This window comes from Hyaena hyaena, unplaced genomic scaffold (genome assembly GCF_003009895.1).
Source record: "Hyaena hyaena isolate Hyena2069 unplaced genomic scaffold, ASM300989v1 scaffold_1674, whole genome shotgun sequence".
NCBI lineage: Eukaryota > Metazoa > Chordata > Mammalia > Carnivora > Hyaenidae > Hyaena > Hyaena hyaena.
Genome location: NW_024082302.1, coordinates 196350 through 212114, shown reverse-complemented (window position 1 = coordinate 212114; position 15765 = coordinate 196350). Strand labels below are relative to the sequence as shown.

The 15765-nt window shown below is 35.2% G+C and overlaps 1 protein-coding gene, 1 long non-coding RNA gene and 1 other non-coding gene across 3 annotated transcripts in view; 1 reads left to right on the top strand and 2 right to left on the bottom strand.

The window, feature by feature from the left end:
• Positions 1 to 12874, bottom strand: part of LOC120226379 (netrin receptor DCC-like) — a gene marked incomplete at its 3' end in the record, with an annotated part of 36931 nt that extends 24057 nt beyond the window's left edge. The window contains exons 1-2 of the mRNA XM_039224562.1: positions 12794 to 12874; positions 392 to 502 (exon numbers count right to left, since the gene is read on the bottom strand). Of these exons, the coding sequence (XP_039080493.1) occupies positions 392 to 502; positions 12794 to 12836 (154 nt within the window). The remainder of the gene's footprint in view (positions 1 to 391; positions 503 to 12793) is intronic.
• On the top strand, positions 10133 to 10235 carry LOC120226380. The gene has a single exon (XR_005527004.1). It is a non-coding gene; the product is annotated as a U6 spliceosomal RNA (small nuclear RNA).
• Position 12875: 1 nt separating the features above from the next.
• Positions 12876 to 15765, bottom strand: part of LOC120226377 — a 91766-nt gene continuing 88876 nt past the window's right edge. The window contains exon 3 of the long non-coding RNA XR_005527003.1: positions 12876 to 12935. This is a non-coding gene — a long non-coding RNA (uncharacterized LOC120226377). The remainder of the gene's footprint in view (positions 12936 to 15765) is intronic.

The following is a 15765-nucleotide window of genomic DNA, read 5'->3' as shown; positions in this document are numbered from 1 at the left end:
AAAAATATATATTGCTGTATTGCAGATGCATCATAAAAGGGCAAGGGTAAAGTAATTATATTTCATGATTACTATCAGAAATTGTAGCAATTCACATGAAGCAAATTTTAAGGTTGATTATTCAATAAGATAAATTTTAAAAAGATCATTTCAAATTATCTTGAAAAAATAACTTATGAGGACTATAATTAAAGCATAATTTTATATGGTATTGTTGAAGACTCTACTGAGGATTTTCTATTTTCTATTTTGTTTTGTCTTGTACTGAAGGATATAGGAGGAATAAATATCCCCAGTGTTGGAATTCATCAACTTCTAATAAGGGAACCTTTGAAGTTGAAGTAACAAAGAAAATATAAACCAAAGTGACAGTTATTGGGATAGGTCTTACCATCCAGATCATTCTCAGGAGTCTCGGCTGTATACCAGTTGGAAGGTGGTCCAGTGCCATTAACTGTCATGGCTGACACTTGGAAACTATACTGACTTCCTTTCTCCAGTCCTATAAGAGAATTTTCCCAGAAAGGGGAAAAAAAGTTATTGAATAACCAGTACTGCTGGCTTATTTTCAGAAGTTTTCAAAATCAGTAGACATCTTCACATAGTTTGTGATTGTTGTGGTAATTATTATTATTTTGGCCAAAAGGGCAGAAATAGCACAGCAAGAAATCAAATTATTTTTCACATATTCTCATTTATTTTTTCCTAGCTTATAAAAATGTATCCCCAAAAATGGCTTCAGGGTAGATGCAGAATATAAAATATGAACGATGAAGGAATAATCAAAAATAGCAAGGATCATTTTTTCTCAGAGCCTAGAAGAGGCCTGTCTATAAATCAAGAACAGTCATCCTAAAAATTTATGTCTCTGTTATTTATTCAAGGTCAGTGATTACGTTTTCCTTGGGCCAAGAAAGAAGAATCCAAAGCCACTGCACTTAAGCAGAAAATACTAGGCCTTTCATTGCAAGGCATACTTTGTTTTGCATCACTGTCCATACTAGAAGCATAAAGAAAGTCTATCTCCATGATAACTTGGGCATATAATATTGTATATCAGGGCTTATTTTAGACAGCACAGACAATACAGGTTGGTGAAAGATGGCCCATGGATCATTAGTGTGATATGTACAAATTTTTATATAAGTAACAGTCCTTTTAGCTAAATCTGAAAGCATCTTATTACCATGACAAAGTATTGTAAAACAAACCACGTGACTTTCTTGAGACATTGAGGACTTGGCTTAAATTGACAAGTCCTTCCTTAAATCTCCAAAGTTGAACAACTGGTAAATTTAAATTACAATCTGTATTTTCTGTTAATCTAAAATGGCACAAATATTTGCTAACAAGAAAAATTCATAAGGAAAACCCATTGGAGAAATGATGCTTATTGTGTACACAGTTACGTATTTGTAGATTTTTGCATAGGCAGATGAGTAAATCTTGGTCTTAAGGAGAATTTTAATTTATTATTAATTGGAGATAATGCTTTAAGTGATGGTTAGGTGGACTTGTTAATGTCCATAGCAGTTACCTTCAATAAATTATACTATTAGAGAAGACACTTTGATAAACTCACCCACACAAAAGTATCTATGACACAAAATCTTGTCTCCTTAAGAGGCTTCTAATTTTATAAAATAGACTAGAAGCTCCATAAAGAAGTAGACTGAGAATAGTTACTACTGTTGCTGTTTTCATTATTACTGGTATTTTATCTATATACTCATAGATCCCATTATACTGCCTGACACATGGAAGGCACACCTGCAAAGCAGCTTTTGATCAATTCACTAAAGTAGCACTTAACATATCCCAAAATATTAGGTTAAAGTATAATATCCAAGAGGGGTGGCAAATGGATGCTTTTGAACACAAGGCCTTTGTTGTGGCTCCATAAGTTTGTCCCTTAGTTCACATGATGTTGATCTGAATTTGTTAACATTTTGCACCCTTTCATAGGCACCCCTGTTGATTGCTAAGGCAGAGGGGTTGTGGATTGATTGTAGTTTCTAGGAAATTAAAAATAATAGGGAGATAATTCTGGGAAGAAATGCTTACCTAATCATTGTACCTCGTGGCTTTTATAGTAGTCTTATCTGACAGTTTTAGACTATCAAGAATATACTCTTTTATATTAAGTAGAAGTTTAATTTTATTTTTCTTTGAAATAGATAGGCAATTAGGTTAATACCGTTTCCAGCAGTGATTAGGAATTCAGTTTGTATTGGTCAGTTTTATTCAACTTGGTTAGACTAAAGTCCCCAGTTTTCAATCAAACACTAATCTAAGATGTTGCTGTGAAGGAATATTATAGATGTGACTAAAGTCCATATTCAGTTGATTTTAAGCAAAGGATATCTTAGATAATTGGGGACGGGGACAGATTCAAACCAGTTAAAGATCTTAAGAGCCAAAGGCTTCCCTGAAGAGAAAATTTCACCTGCAGACAGCAATTTTAGCCCATGAGTTTCAACCTGCCTTTCCTTAGGACCTCCCTCTGTGGATTTGGAATTGCATAGCTAGCATCATAACCAATTAAGCCAATTTCTTGTAATAGATGCCTTAGTACACATCGCCACAGGTTCTGATTCTCTGACTGAACCCTGAATGACCCACCGTATTATCATATGCAAGGTTTTGACATATACATGGGAATCTGTTTGAATGCCCTATATTCTGTTTCATTCATGTGACTTTCAATGGAGTTACTTTTTGTGTGCAGAATCTATCAACTTTTAATAGATATTTATTAAAACATCTCACTAGAAAGCAGATATGAGTAGTAAAATACCTTACTAGAAAGGAGAAAGACTTCTTAAAATTTTGTCAAATTTTTATTTACATATATTGCATTGAGGATCTGTCAGTATCACTAAATCAGTCTTGAGTAAAACAAAAACCTACTAACAATTCTTTGAAGTGACATTATAAAGCGATTTAGAGACCATCCATTAACTATTTCCCCAATAGAGTCTTGCCTGACTAGCCTAATTTACTGATCAGAATAGCCCTTCCAACCAGTGAAGATGGTTTATATCATCCTCTCTGACATTTGTAGTGAAGGTTTAACATGCTGTATGTATTCCTGCCTACGTCCCTTTGAAAATCCTGCCAAATTTTTTCTTTTTTTTTTAAATTTTAACATTTATTTATTATGAGAGACAGAGAGAGAAAGAGCATGAGCATGGGAGGGGCAGAGAGAGGGGGAGACACAGAATCTGAAGCAGGCTCCAGGCTCTGAGCTGTCAGCACAGAGACCGATGTGGGGCTTGAACTCACAAACTGTGAGATCATGACCTGATCCGAAGTCAGATGTTTAACTGACTTAGCTATCCAGGTGCCCCCTGACAAATTTTTTTGAACTATTAGATTTTATATTACATGTTTTTTGCTTTGTATTTTATACTAGGATATAGCTATGGAACTGTTCTCATTAGAAACAACTAAGAAATTCTAGATTAAATATAAAAAAGATTAAATATATACATATAATCCCAATATCAAAAGGGATCTTAATTAATGTCTATTCAAGTGACCCATCTAGAACTAGTTAGATATACATCTACTAAAGTGATCCTGTAGATAAAGCAGGAATACCTTTGGAATGAGAAGTTCAACAAGGGAGGGGATGTACTCAACCGTTTCTCTTGTTGGAAAAGTTATTCCTAAGATTGCACAGAATCTGCTTTACTATAGTATTATCTACAAGTAAACCCTGGTTTTACACTGTAAGGATAAAAGAAAACTAAATTCCTCTTTCAAAATATCTTTATCCAAGGAGCGTCTGGGTGGCTCAGTTGGTCAAGGGTCAGACTTTGGCTCAGGTCATGGTCTCGGTTTGTGAGTTCGAGCCCCTTGTTGGGTTCTGTGCTGACAGCTCGGAGCCTGGAGCCTGCTTTGGATTCTGTGTCTCCCTCTCTCTCTGCCCTTCTCCCACTCATGCTCTGACTCTCTCTTTCAAAAATAAACAAACATTAAAAAAACTTAGAAAAGATAAAAATAAAATATCTTTATCCAAGTCTTCTGATTCTATCTTCTGAAATCTTTACCAACAGAATTAGACTTCGACCCTCTTCTATGTCTAGATAAGTGTAGGATGCAGTGAGAAGTAGACCTGGATATTTCACCTTTTCAGGGGGCATTCTGGGTATAACCTTCAAAAATCTAGGTTACAAATATCCTGCTTCTTTGTTGTGAGGAGTACTTAGCTGGACAAGTTTAGATGTACTGAAAGCTCCTTTAGTTGCAATTTCCCGTATAAATTAGGTAATAATACCTGCTTTTCCATCTTATAATGTTCTTTTGAGAATCAAATGCCAGTCTGCTTTTAAAATAGTTTATATAATCAGGCATTTAATAGATAGCATTTGCAAATTATTTTCTGACTTGATTTTCACATATTCTATGATTTTGCCATAGAATACATTATTACTCGCACTTCAGAGATAAGAATTATAAGGCTGAGATAAATTAAACCAAGCAACTACATGGCGCTAGTCACAATTTGGAGTGCTTTTGGGAGAAGATTCTTGGTTCTGTCCTATCTCCTGCTGGGGAGCCACAGACCATTATCTTCAGAGACCTACCTGGCCAAGGCTGGGACCTAAGAGGAACATCAGAAGCAAATATAAAGCATGGAGCAAATATGCAAGGAATTTTTTATCTAAAATGATTACATCCAGAACTAAAAAATAAATAGGAAGGCAGGAAAGAAATGAGAATTCTAGAATTTTTACAATGAATCAACTTGAGTTCAATTTAACTTCAAATTCAGTATAAAGTTTTTCTCTTAATTAAAAAAAAGTTCCCATTTGAAAGAGGAGGTATCTTCAAAAGTTATAACAACAATCAACATGAATAACCAAGTTTTTGAGCCTCAATCCTGATAGCTGATACCTAAAGATCTTTCAAAACAGTGTCTATTGATCGATCTCTCTCTCTCTCTCTCTCTCTCTCTATTCATTTGTTCACTGAAGGTCAGGTAGAGGGAAGTCTGTCTGGAACTAAAGGTTTTTTGTGTGACTATTTCTAAACGTTGTTTTCTAAGATGTATTTCCTGAGTTGGGGCAGTAGAAATTTTAAATAGCATTTTTTTTTAAAGAAGTAGGTAGGAAAGCTTTGATTTAATTTCTTCTAGAGTTATGTAGCTCCTTGAGCTACTAAGGTAGTATTCATTTTTTATTACCCAACAGGTACCTTTTTTCATTGTGCATTATTCCACTTTATTCCACTTTATGTATCCATTTATACACACAAAATCACACATTCATTATCTGTGGTTGGCAATACATTATCTACAGTTTAAGAGCTAGGAGTATAGGTTTTCAGTTCAGGCAGAATTATATTTGGTTTTACTTCACTGTTCATTAGGTATGTGACCTTGAAAAACTTGCTTACCCCCCCTCTTTGCCTAAGTTTTCTCATCAACAAGATAGGAATAGATACATAAAATTGTTACAAATACTAAATAAAAAAAAGAAATATATACATAAAGTGTTTTTATAGAGGTTTTTCAGCTTTATTGATATATACTCAATACACCAAAAAATTGGACATATTTAATATATGCATTTGGTGAGTTTGGACAATTGCCTACATCCATGAGTCCATTGCCACAATCAAGGTAATAAACATATGCACTACTTCCAAAAGATTTCTTATGTCTTTTTTTTTTTTTTTTTTTTTTTACTGCTAGAAACATGTAGCATGAGATCTACTTTCTTAAAAGTTTTTAAGTGCACAATACAATACTGTTAACTACAGGTGCTATGTTGTATAAAAGATCTCTAGAATTTATTTCTGTTGTATAAGTGTCACTTTATTCCCACTGAACAACTTCCCATTTCACTCTCACCATCTACCGTTGCAATTACCATTCTGTTCTCTGCTTCCATGAGTTTGACTATTTTAGATACCTCATACAAAAGGAATCATGAAGTATTTGTTTTTAGGTGACTGACTTATTTCACTTAGCATAATGTCTTCCAGGTCCATCTATGTTGGTGCAAATGGCAGGATTTCCTTATTTTTTAAGGCTGCATAATATTCCATGGTCTATTTATATATATCACATCTTTATCCATTTTTCTGTCAATGGACATTTGAGGGGAACATACATGGCTCAGTTGGTTAAGCATCCGACTTTGGCTCAGGTCATGATATGGTTTGTGGGTTCAAGCCCCGCATTGGGCTCTGTGCTGATAGCTCAGAACCTGGAACCTGCTTCAGATTCTGTGTCTCCCTCTCTCTCTGCCCCTCCCTTGCTCACATTGTGTGTGTGCCTCTCTCTCAAAAATAAATAAACATTAAAAATTTTTTTAAATGGACATTTGAATTGTTTGTCTATCTCAGCTCTTGTGAATAATGCTACAATGAACATGCGAGTGCAGATATCTCTACCAGATCCTGATTTTAATTCTTTTGGATATGTTCCCAGGAGTGGGATAGCTGGATCATATGGTAATTCTATTTTTAATTTTTTGAAAAAACTCCATACGATTTCCAATATAGTGGCTGTTATCAAAGTTAATGTCGGTGTTACCATTGTTGTAAACGTTAAATTATTTTTTAAAAATGTTTAATGTTTTATTTATTTCTGAGAAAGAAAGAGCAACAGCGTGAGCAGGGGAGGGTCAGAGAGAGAGAGAAAGAGAGAGAGAGAGAGAGATAGAACTTGAAGCAGTCTCCAGGGTCTGAGCTAGCTGTCAGCACAGATCCCGGCACGGGCCTCGAACCTACGAACCGTGAGATCATGACCTGAGCCGAAGTCAGATGATTAACTGACTGACCCACCCAGGTGCCCCTATTTTTAATGCCAATGATCTATTACAGATTCATATGATAGCCAGAGTCATTTACAATACAGTGATCTAAAGATGACAATATTGTGTAGTATAAGGAGTACATAACTAAAAGTTGAAATGCTTACAGTTGAGTTGGGATTACCTCCTTAACTAGTGGTAGATCAATGTCACTCTTCAGATCTCAGTTACTTCTTCTGTAAAACAAGGGCTGTACATAAGATGAATTGTGTGGTTTGTCAGGGACCAATAGTTCAGTCTCAATGTGCATATGGGAGTGGGCGTGTGTTTGTATATGCTTGTACCTGTGGATGCTTGTGCCTGTGTGTGCTTGTGCATGTACATTTCCTACCTGCTTCTAAGTATAATTTTATTCTACAAAAAGCATGGTGTAAGTAGCAAAGCTTTCCTTAGCTGTAAGAAAAAATAATTTGTTGAAAGAAGGTTGTCTTCTGCCTGTTTCTATCCCCAATACTAAGTGCCTTCAATCTCTGTAATTCTCTTCTATTTCTAATTTTATAGGATTTAAAAGATGGTGCATTATTCAAATAACATATATTTCCTATTATTCCCCTAATGTTAACCTTGTTATAAAATTCAATTGTTTCATTTTTCAGTCCATAAAATGCCAATGCATGTTTATCATTATGTTTATTCTATACTGGCCATGAAACACAAGAAAACTCTTCAGTTCAATTCAAAACAACTTTCTCTGAAGAGCACTCAAAAAGTAAAAACAGCACTTTAAAATGTAGTTGACATGGGACCCCACAATGAAACTGATAGCAATGATTTAAAATCCTTGTTATAACTCTGAATTACTTTGTTATTGCAGATGTCTCATTATCCTAGTAAAAAACACACACAACAAAAAACACCTGTCTAACAGACAGAGGATTGTACAAAAAGATGTTTGGGTCTCTATACCTGAATATTTATATCATCCAAATGAAGCATTCTGGCATTTCCAAGTTTTTAACAGACAAATCAATATATCCATGTACCATATAGGAACTGGAGACATGGGGTCAAATCTAAAGTGCTGGAGATTCATATCGAAAATCAATTACTTCTGTAAACTAGAAATTGCATACATTACTAAATATATCCTGGGGATGAGTCAAAACCATAGCTAAACTACCAGTGTGTAGTACTTCTGGGCTCCTTGATTCTCTGTACCGCTAAAGACACTTCCACAATATCTAGCAGTGCAACAGCGCTGCTGGAGTTGGGTCACAGATCAGGGGATAGGAAGGCAAAGACTCTGTACAATTTGTTTTTAATGTTTTAAGGATATGCGGCTCTCTGGCAATTTTTATTTCGTCATTTCAATTTAAGGAGGGAGTCTGTGTGACTTTTGTTTTTACAATAAATGTCAGATACACTTAACAAATATAATTGCCCAGATTGTTTGTCTCCCTAAATTCATTTTATAATTGTTGAAATGAAGAAAGAACAGTATGAACGAGGGATTCAACTTTGGAGTCCAGATTCCTACAAAACTATAAAGATGAGAAGGGGCATTTGTGAGCTATTCCAATAACAAGCTAATTAATTCATCCTATTTCTTTGCTTCTGGCCAGAATGTTATTAAATCAGAGTGGTAATGGGTTATAGCTAATGCTGATTAGAAGCTCTAATTGTCCCATATATTTTAGATGAAGAAAAATATAGGACTGAGTTATTTATTTTTGAATAAAATTGATTAGAGAATACAATTAAAAAATGATTGTTCTTGAGAGGGAAAATAAAGGCGTCTGTAAGCAATTTGAATAGTGTCGACCTCAAAACTCCTGAATACCTGGAACTTCAGAGTGTGACCTTACTTGGAAATAGGAACTTTATAAATATGATTAGTTAAGGATCTTGAGATGAAACCATCCTGATTTAGAGTGGGGTCTATGCAATGACAGGTGTCCTTATAAAAGGAGAGAACACAGGCAACAGAGGAAGGTGGTACAGAGATACGAGGGGCAAACCTAGAAGCCAAGGAATGTCAGGGTTGGCCAGCAAACACCAGAGATTAGGAGAGAAACATGGATGAGTTTTTTCTCTCAGAACCTCCACAGAAATCAATGCTGCCAACACCTTTATTTCAGACTCTGGCTTTTCTTTTTTCCTTTTTAATAATTTCACTTCTGTAGAGAGAAAAATCCTAAAAGTTTGTATATTTAGGGAGTCAGAATCTTGGTTTGATAATACTGAGCTGAAAGTGTTAAATCCCATTTGCCAAAAATACCATAAATGCTAAACAATTCATGGCAGCAGGGGTTTTTTTGGCCAGGTGGCTACTATTATTCATTTATTTTCAGGGCCATTTGCCTGTTAGCAGTTCAGTGGGCATAGAGTTAGCTTTAGTGGCAGGAGTTTTCAATCTTGGTGACAAAAAGTCATAATATGACATTAGAGTCTTGACTTTTAGTTTTTCATGTTATATATATAATTTTAAAATATGTATTTTACTGTTACGAGTGTAAATAACAATCACCATCAATATTTTGGGATATATATTACTCTACATATTTTCCTACAAATTCATATTCTTTTATTTGTAAATATGGACTCACACACTAGCACTGATTTAAAGTTGAGTTATTTATTTAAGACATGTTTTAAATATTTAATATGTGATTTAGTATTTTTACAATGTATCATTTTCAATAGAAAAAAAGTATTACTTGATATGAATCTGACTAAATTTTCTAGGTAACTGCCTGTATTTGGATACTTGGGGTATTTTTTTCTTCTAATTTGTTATTACAGTAGTGCAATGAACTTGTTTATAGTGAAAAACTTTGCAGAAAATATGGCAGCAGAATTGGAATAAATTCCTAGTAGAAAAAGTAGATCATATACCTATGAAGATCTCTCTCTCTCTTTCTCTCTCTCTCTCTCTCTCTCACACACACACACACACACACACACACACATGCCTGTTTATAACAAATATCTACACATTGCTTTCCAGAGACATTCTAAAATCCTCTGGCCTGCAGCAGTATATGAGTATTCATTATTTTTCCCATATGCTTCCCAAAACAGGGTATCATCATTCATTTATATATTTATTACTTTAATCCAAAGAAAATGCTAACTCATTTTTGTTTTAATATGCATTTCTCTACTAATGAGTTTAGTTCCATAAGTTGAATATCCAATACTGAGCTTTTCCATCGGAACACTCATCCTTTAATGAATAATTGTATAAAAAGTTTATTTTACATTTTTAATCTTTTTTGTTTGAGAAGAAAAAAAATTGAAAAAAAAAAAAGGTTTCAGAGCTTCAAAAAACATCATCTATTAAAATAAAAAATAAGGCTTGGTGTTTGCTCCCGCAGCATATGTACTAAAACTGGAGTGATAAAGAGAAGATCAGCATGACTCCTGAAGAAAGATAGCTGGCAAATTCATGAAGTGTTCCTTATTTTGTATGGTATAGATGAAAATTTTAAGAAAGTGGATCCTGAGTTCTCATCACAAGGACATTTTTTTTTCTTTTTTAAAATTTTATCTATATGAGTTGATGGCTGCTAACTAAACTATCAGCGGTAATCATTTCACAATGAATATAAGTGAAGCCATTAGGTTGTATACCTTAAACTTGTACAGTGGTATGTGACAATTAGACCTCAGTAAAACCAGAGGGGAGGGAAGTCTTGGATATAATTATTCTTAGAGGCTCTTCATCTATTCCATTTTAGGAATTATACTAAAATTTTTTCAGTAAGATTTTTTTCAATCTTGGTGATTTCTTTCAAAATAAAGTACATGTTACACCAATTATCACACTGAGCACATATGCCTCACCTCAACTTCATTTATTTTTACCTTCTTTTCATAATTTCAACAGGAAAAAAAATACATAAGATCTCAGCTTTTTTTAAAGCTTTTTAAATGATATGGTAGAGTGCCATAACTTCCTCTTACAGGCAATAATACTTAGTTAAGAGAATTTTGTCCTGATATAAAACAAGAAATGTGATTTTTGACCACCTACCTTGGAAGCACTTTTACCATTATGCTAAAATTTTATAAGCACAAAAGATAAGAAAAACACACAGAAAACCAAAAACCAAACATCAACAACAGCAGCAGCAACAACAACAAACCTGAGGGGGAAAACAGGTTTTGCTCAAGTCTCAGAGTGAGGACTGAACAAGGAGCTTAGAGTGTGTGTGTGTGTGTGTGTGTGTGTGTGTGTGTGTGTGTATGTGTGGGTCTTAAACTGTGATTTCAAATGGAAATTTACTGAGTATATGGTATAAAGAAAGAAAGAAAGAAGGGGTTACTTTCTTCTTTCCTTTTTTATGGTGATAGTTTTTATTATCCATTTGCTGTAAGTTATGAGTTTCAGTTTGTGTGTTTTCCTGCACACTTTTCATGTGCCACTCCAGATTTGCTTAAGTTTCCCTCCCAATTCTTATCAAGAGCCTCTGCTATATGCTTTGTGTCCCAAGCCCAGGCAATATTTCATGCTCTCCTTAGAGCTATAAAGCCCTCCTAAGTACTGTTGCTACATTAGACCAAGCCACCGCCTCATTAAGGACTTACTGACATGGGAGAATTCCATGTTTGGACACTCTACTTTCTTAGGTGCTGTCTGCAGGTATAGAATGGTTAACAGCCTATTGACAGACTTTGACCAATGATAGGCAAGAGAGGAACTGCTCATATTTCCTATCCAGCCACTGACTAGGATACATAGTACTTCATGCGGCCTCTCAGGAGACACCCTATGAGGCTGAGCAAATTTTGTGTTTGCTCTAACCTTGTGGCCAGCTCAATAATAGGCCACTGTTACTGATTTCTCTTCTTCCCTGGTCACTTGCACGTGTGCTTTCCTGGGTTTGCACCCCCCAGAGGCATTACCTTGAAAGCGTACCTCAGACATTTTTCTAAGAAACTGATGGACATGACTTAAGGGTTCTAATAGCTAAAAGAAATACATTACTTTTCATTTTGTAAAATAAAACACATTCACTAAATACTGCATGGAAAACTGCTTGGAATACTCCAGTTTTCATAAAGAAGCTTGACCTATTAGGAATTCCATCAATATTGCTACACAAGTGAATTTACTTCTATGTTTACGGAAAGTAGAGTAATCTGTTTATTTCCTAAACTACCCTCTCCACATTTTCCAACCCCATCATCACCACTGGAGGTTAGGGGAAAGGGATCAAAGTGACTTAAACTTGGAACCATTTGATTAGATGGCTTTTTAAAAATATTCATTTATTTTTGAGACAGAGAGAAAGAGAGAGAGAGAAGGGAGGGGCAAAGAGATAGGGAGACAGAGGATCCAAAGTGGGCTTCACACTGACAGCAGAGAACCCAGTGCAGGGCTCAAACTCATGAACCCAGAGGTCATGACCTGAACTGAAGTAGGATGCTTAACCAACTGAGCCACTCAGGCACCAATCAGATAGCTTTTTAAAGTTACTAGTTAATGGGGTACCTGGGTGTCTCAGTTGGTTAAGCATCCAACTTAGGCTCAGGTCATGATCTCATGGTTTGTGGGTTTGAGATCTGCGTCGGGCTCTGCGCTGACAGCTAAGAGCCTGGAGCCTGTCTTTGGATTCTGTGTCTCCCTCTCTTTCTGTCCCTCTTCTGCTTATGCTGTCTCTCTCTCTCTCAAAAATAAATAAAACATAGTTTTTTTTAAAGAAATAAAGTTACTAGTTAAAAAGTTAAAAGTAATCTGACAAGAGGGGCTTGTTGAGTAAGCAATGCTGAGAAACTAACAATGCTGAGAAACTAACATGGATTAAAAAAAGAGGATGATCCAACCATAATATGTACTAAAAGCATTAGAAAGAATATCAGGTTAAAATTATAAAGGTTATTCTTGTTCATACCAATAAATGCCACCTGTCAGGAAACAAACAAACAAAAAAAAGAATGTTTCCTTGAAGTGAGAGCATATTCTATTCCTAAAGCATTTAATTCATCAAAACCTTGCAGGACTACACTATGTGAACACTGACCTGTGAACAGGTACCAGAGGTTATTGGGCTCCAGTGTTTCCATTTCACCCCTGCGGGTTGTCTTTCTGTGTCGGATTTTATAGCCAGTAATAAATCCATTTTGTGTTCCTGATGGAGGAGGCAGCCAGCTTACTTTGATACTCTGCAAAATAACAGATGCAAATTAAAACATTGGAGAAAGTAAGGACAACAGGGCAAGGTCAAAGAAATGACCCAAACCTAAGTATGAATAAAACAGAGAGGCAAGAAGTGCTAGGGATTACTCCCTAGAACCAAATTAAATCCATTCTTATAATTTGACAGTATCCCTCTTTGTATGATTTTGATGAAAATAACACAATTCATTAGATTGATTACATGCATTATCGCGTCTCCTTTGTAAATGACACTAAAATGACAGTAAAATGTTCTTAAACGGTATACACCCATAAGGAAATAGATAATAGGAGTCTAAAGGATGAGAGATGCTAACAAATATTTAGGAGGTGCAAACTGAGGGGGTATGGTGGCTGAGCCAAAGGAGAAAGATGAAATCTAAATTACTCTTTAAGAGATATTAATAAATAACAAGGTGATTTCCATGACAAAATTCAGGGAGGGCTAGAAATTGTTACTTCCTGGGGTGCCTGGGTGGCTCAGTCAGTTAAGCATCCAACTTCGGCTCAGGTCATGATCTCATGACTCGTGGGTTCGAGCCCTGTGTCGGGCTCTGTGCTGACAGCTAGCTCATAGCCTGGAGGCTGTCTTCGGATTCTGTAACTCCCTCTCTATCTGACCCTCCCCTGCTCATGCTGTCTCTATCTCTCTCTCAGAAATAAATTTAAAAAACATTAAAAAATAAAAAAAAAAAAAAGAAATTGTTGCTTCCTAAACATCTTGAAAGACAAGACTTAAAGCATGGTGCTGAAATAAAAGATGAATTAAAAGTCATATCCACATCTAGGAAAATCAATCTACTAACCCTCAGTGCCCTTGGAGTAGCTGGGAGTTTTATCCCCTAGGGATACTGAAACAGAATCCACAAATTCAGAGATAGCAAGCACAGAAGAGAGTACAGGTGAGGGCAAGGGTTATTAAGTGAAAGATAATCAAGCATTCTTTCTTCATCTGCATTCAGTACAGTGAAAATTAGATGTATATTGCTCAGGCAGAATATCAAGTAATAATTCTCTAGAGAAAATTATAAGTTTGGCTCTAGACAAAACAGTAGCCAGATTTCTGATTAACTCCCTCAATAATGAGGCTCCCACTTAATAGCCCTCACTCATGCACTGGAATTTGCACTTTGAAATCAGCTTTTTGGTACATATATCATTTTAATGTAAACCAACAATTTAAGACTACCAGACTTTTTTTTTTTTTTTAAAGCTTTTAGTATAAAAGAGGACAAAATACATAAGAACATAACGGCTCTAGGGCATCTGGATGGCTCAGTTGGTTAAGTGTCCAGCTCTTGATTTTGGCTCAGGTCTTGATCTCATGGTTTGTGAGATCAAGCCCTGGAAATTGCTTGGGATTCTCTCTCTCCCTCTCTCTCTGTTCCTCCCTGCTTGTGCACTCTCTCTCTTTCCCTCTATCAAAATAAATAATTAGACTTAACAAAACCCATAATGGCCCTTGCAGGAAACAATATTAATGCTTAGAGCAGAAAAAGGATCTCCAAAACTGTCATTAATATCCAGGTAATCTAAGAGAAGATATTATATCTGTGAAAGAAATAAAAATATAGGAAAAATAAAAGATTCTTTTAAAATACTATGACATTTATAATTTGGTTGCACCAGTTAAATATTCAATAAATTATCTGGATGATGTATTAAAAAATCTCTTAAAGTCTTTTAAAATCCCAAATTGGGGGAGAAAAAAAAGATGATCATAGATTTGGAGAGAAAAGATAAGAAATGAGAAGTTTGGTCTATAATTTCCAATATCCAACCAATTAGATAAATAGTGAAAAAAAAAATAGAACTCAGAAAATTAGCAAAGAACAAAAATAAAAACCAGAACCCTTTCCTGCAACAAAAACCTTGCGGGACTGGAAGATTTGAGACTTTAGCCTGAAAGGGATTATGGAATAGCTGATATCATACATGAACAAGAACTACATTAAGGCACATTACTGTGAAATACTAGAACCTCATGGAGGAGAGAGGATACAAAAGCTTCCAAAATGGAGGAAAGAAAGCAGGTGACATAAAAAGTAAAAACAGTAAGGAGAACGATTTCTCAACAACATTTAAAGTTAGAAAACAATAGAAGAGTACTTATAAAATTCTAATCCTAAAGGATTTTAAACCTAGAATTCTAAGTTATCAATCATAAGGAAAAATAACACAAGTATAAGAATATATATATGCTTATATAAGTATAGGGATATTTCAGAAATACATGGTTTCAAAGATAGCTATCCATATTCACTTTAGAAGGAGTCTAATGAGGGTATGTTTCATGAAAATAAGAGTGCAAACGGAGAGAAAAAGATTTGAAATCCAAGAAACAGAGATTCCCAAAGAGAAAACCAAAATAAAATTCTCAGGAATACTGTAATGAAAATTTGAAAAAATTTAAAATTAGACATGATGAGACCCAAATCCAAAAGAGCACATACTATATAATTCCATTTGTATGAAGTCCAAGAATAGGCAAAATGAATTTATAGTAAAAGAAAGCAGACTTGCAGTTGCCTACTGCAGTTGTACTGGGGAATTGATTGGCTATGGAAAGAAGGAGACTTTTTTTGTGTGATGGAAACATTCTGCATCTTTATTTTGCATTTGTCACATAGGTAGATACAACTGTCAAAATGTATTGTTATGGGCTGAATAGTGCCCCTGCTCCAAATTCACAGGCTGAAATACTAACTTCCAGTAACTCAGAATGTGAGTGTTTTTGGGGCTCCTGGGTGGCTCAGTCAGTTAAGCATCTGACTTCAGCTCAGGTCATGATCTCATGGTTTGTGAGTTCGAGCCCCA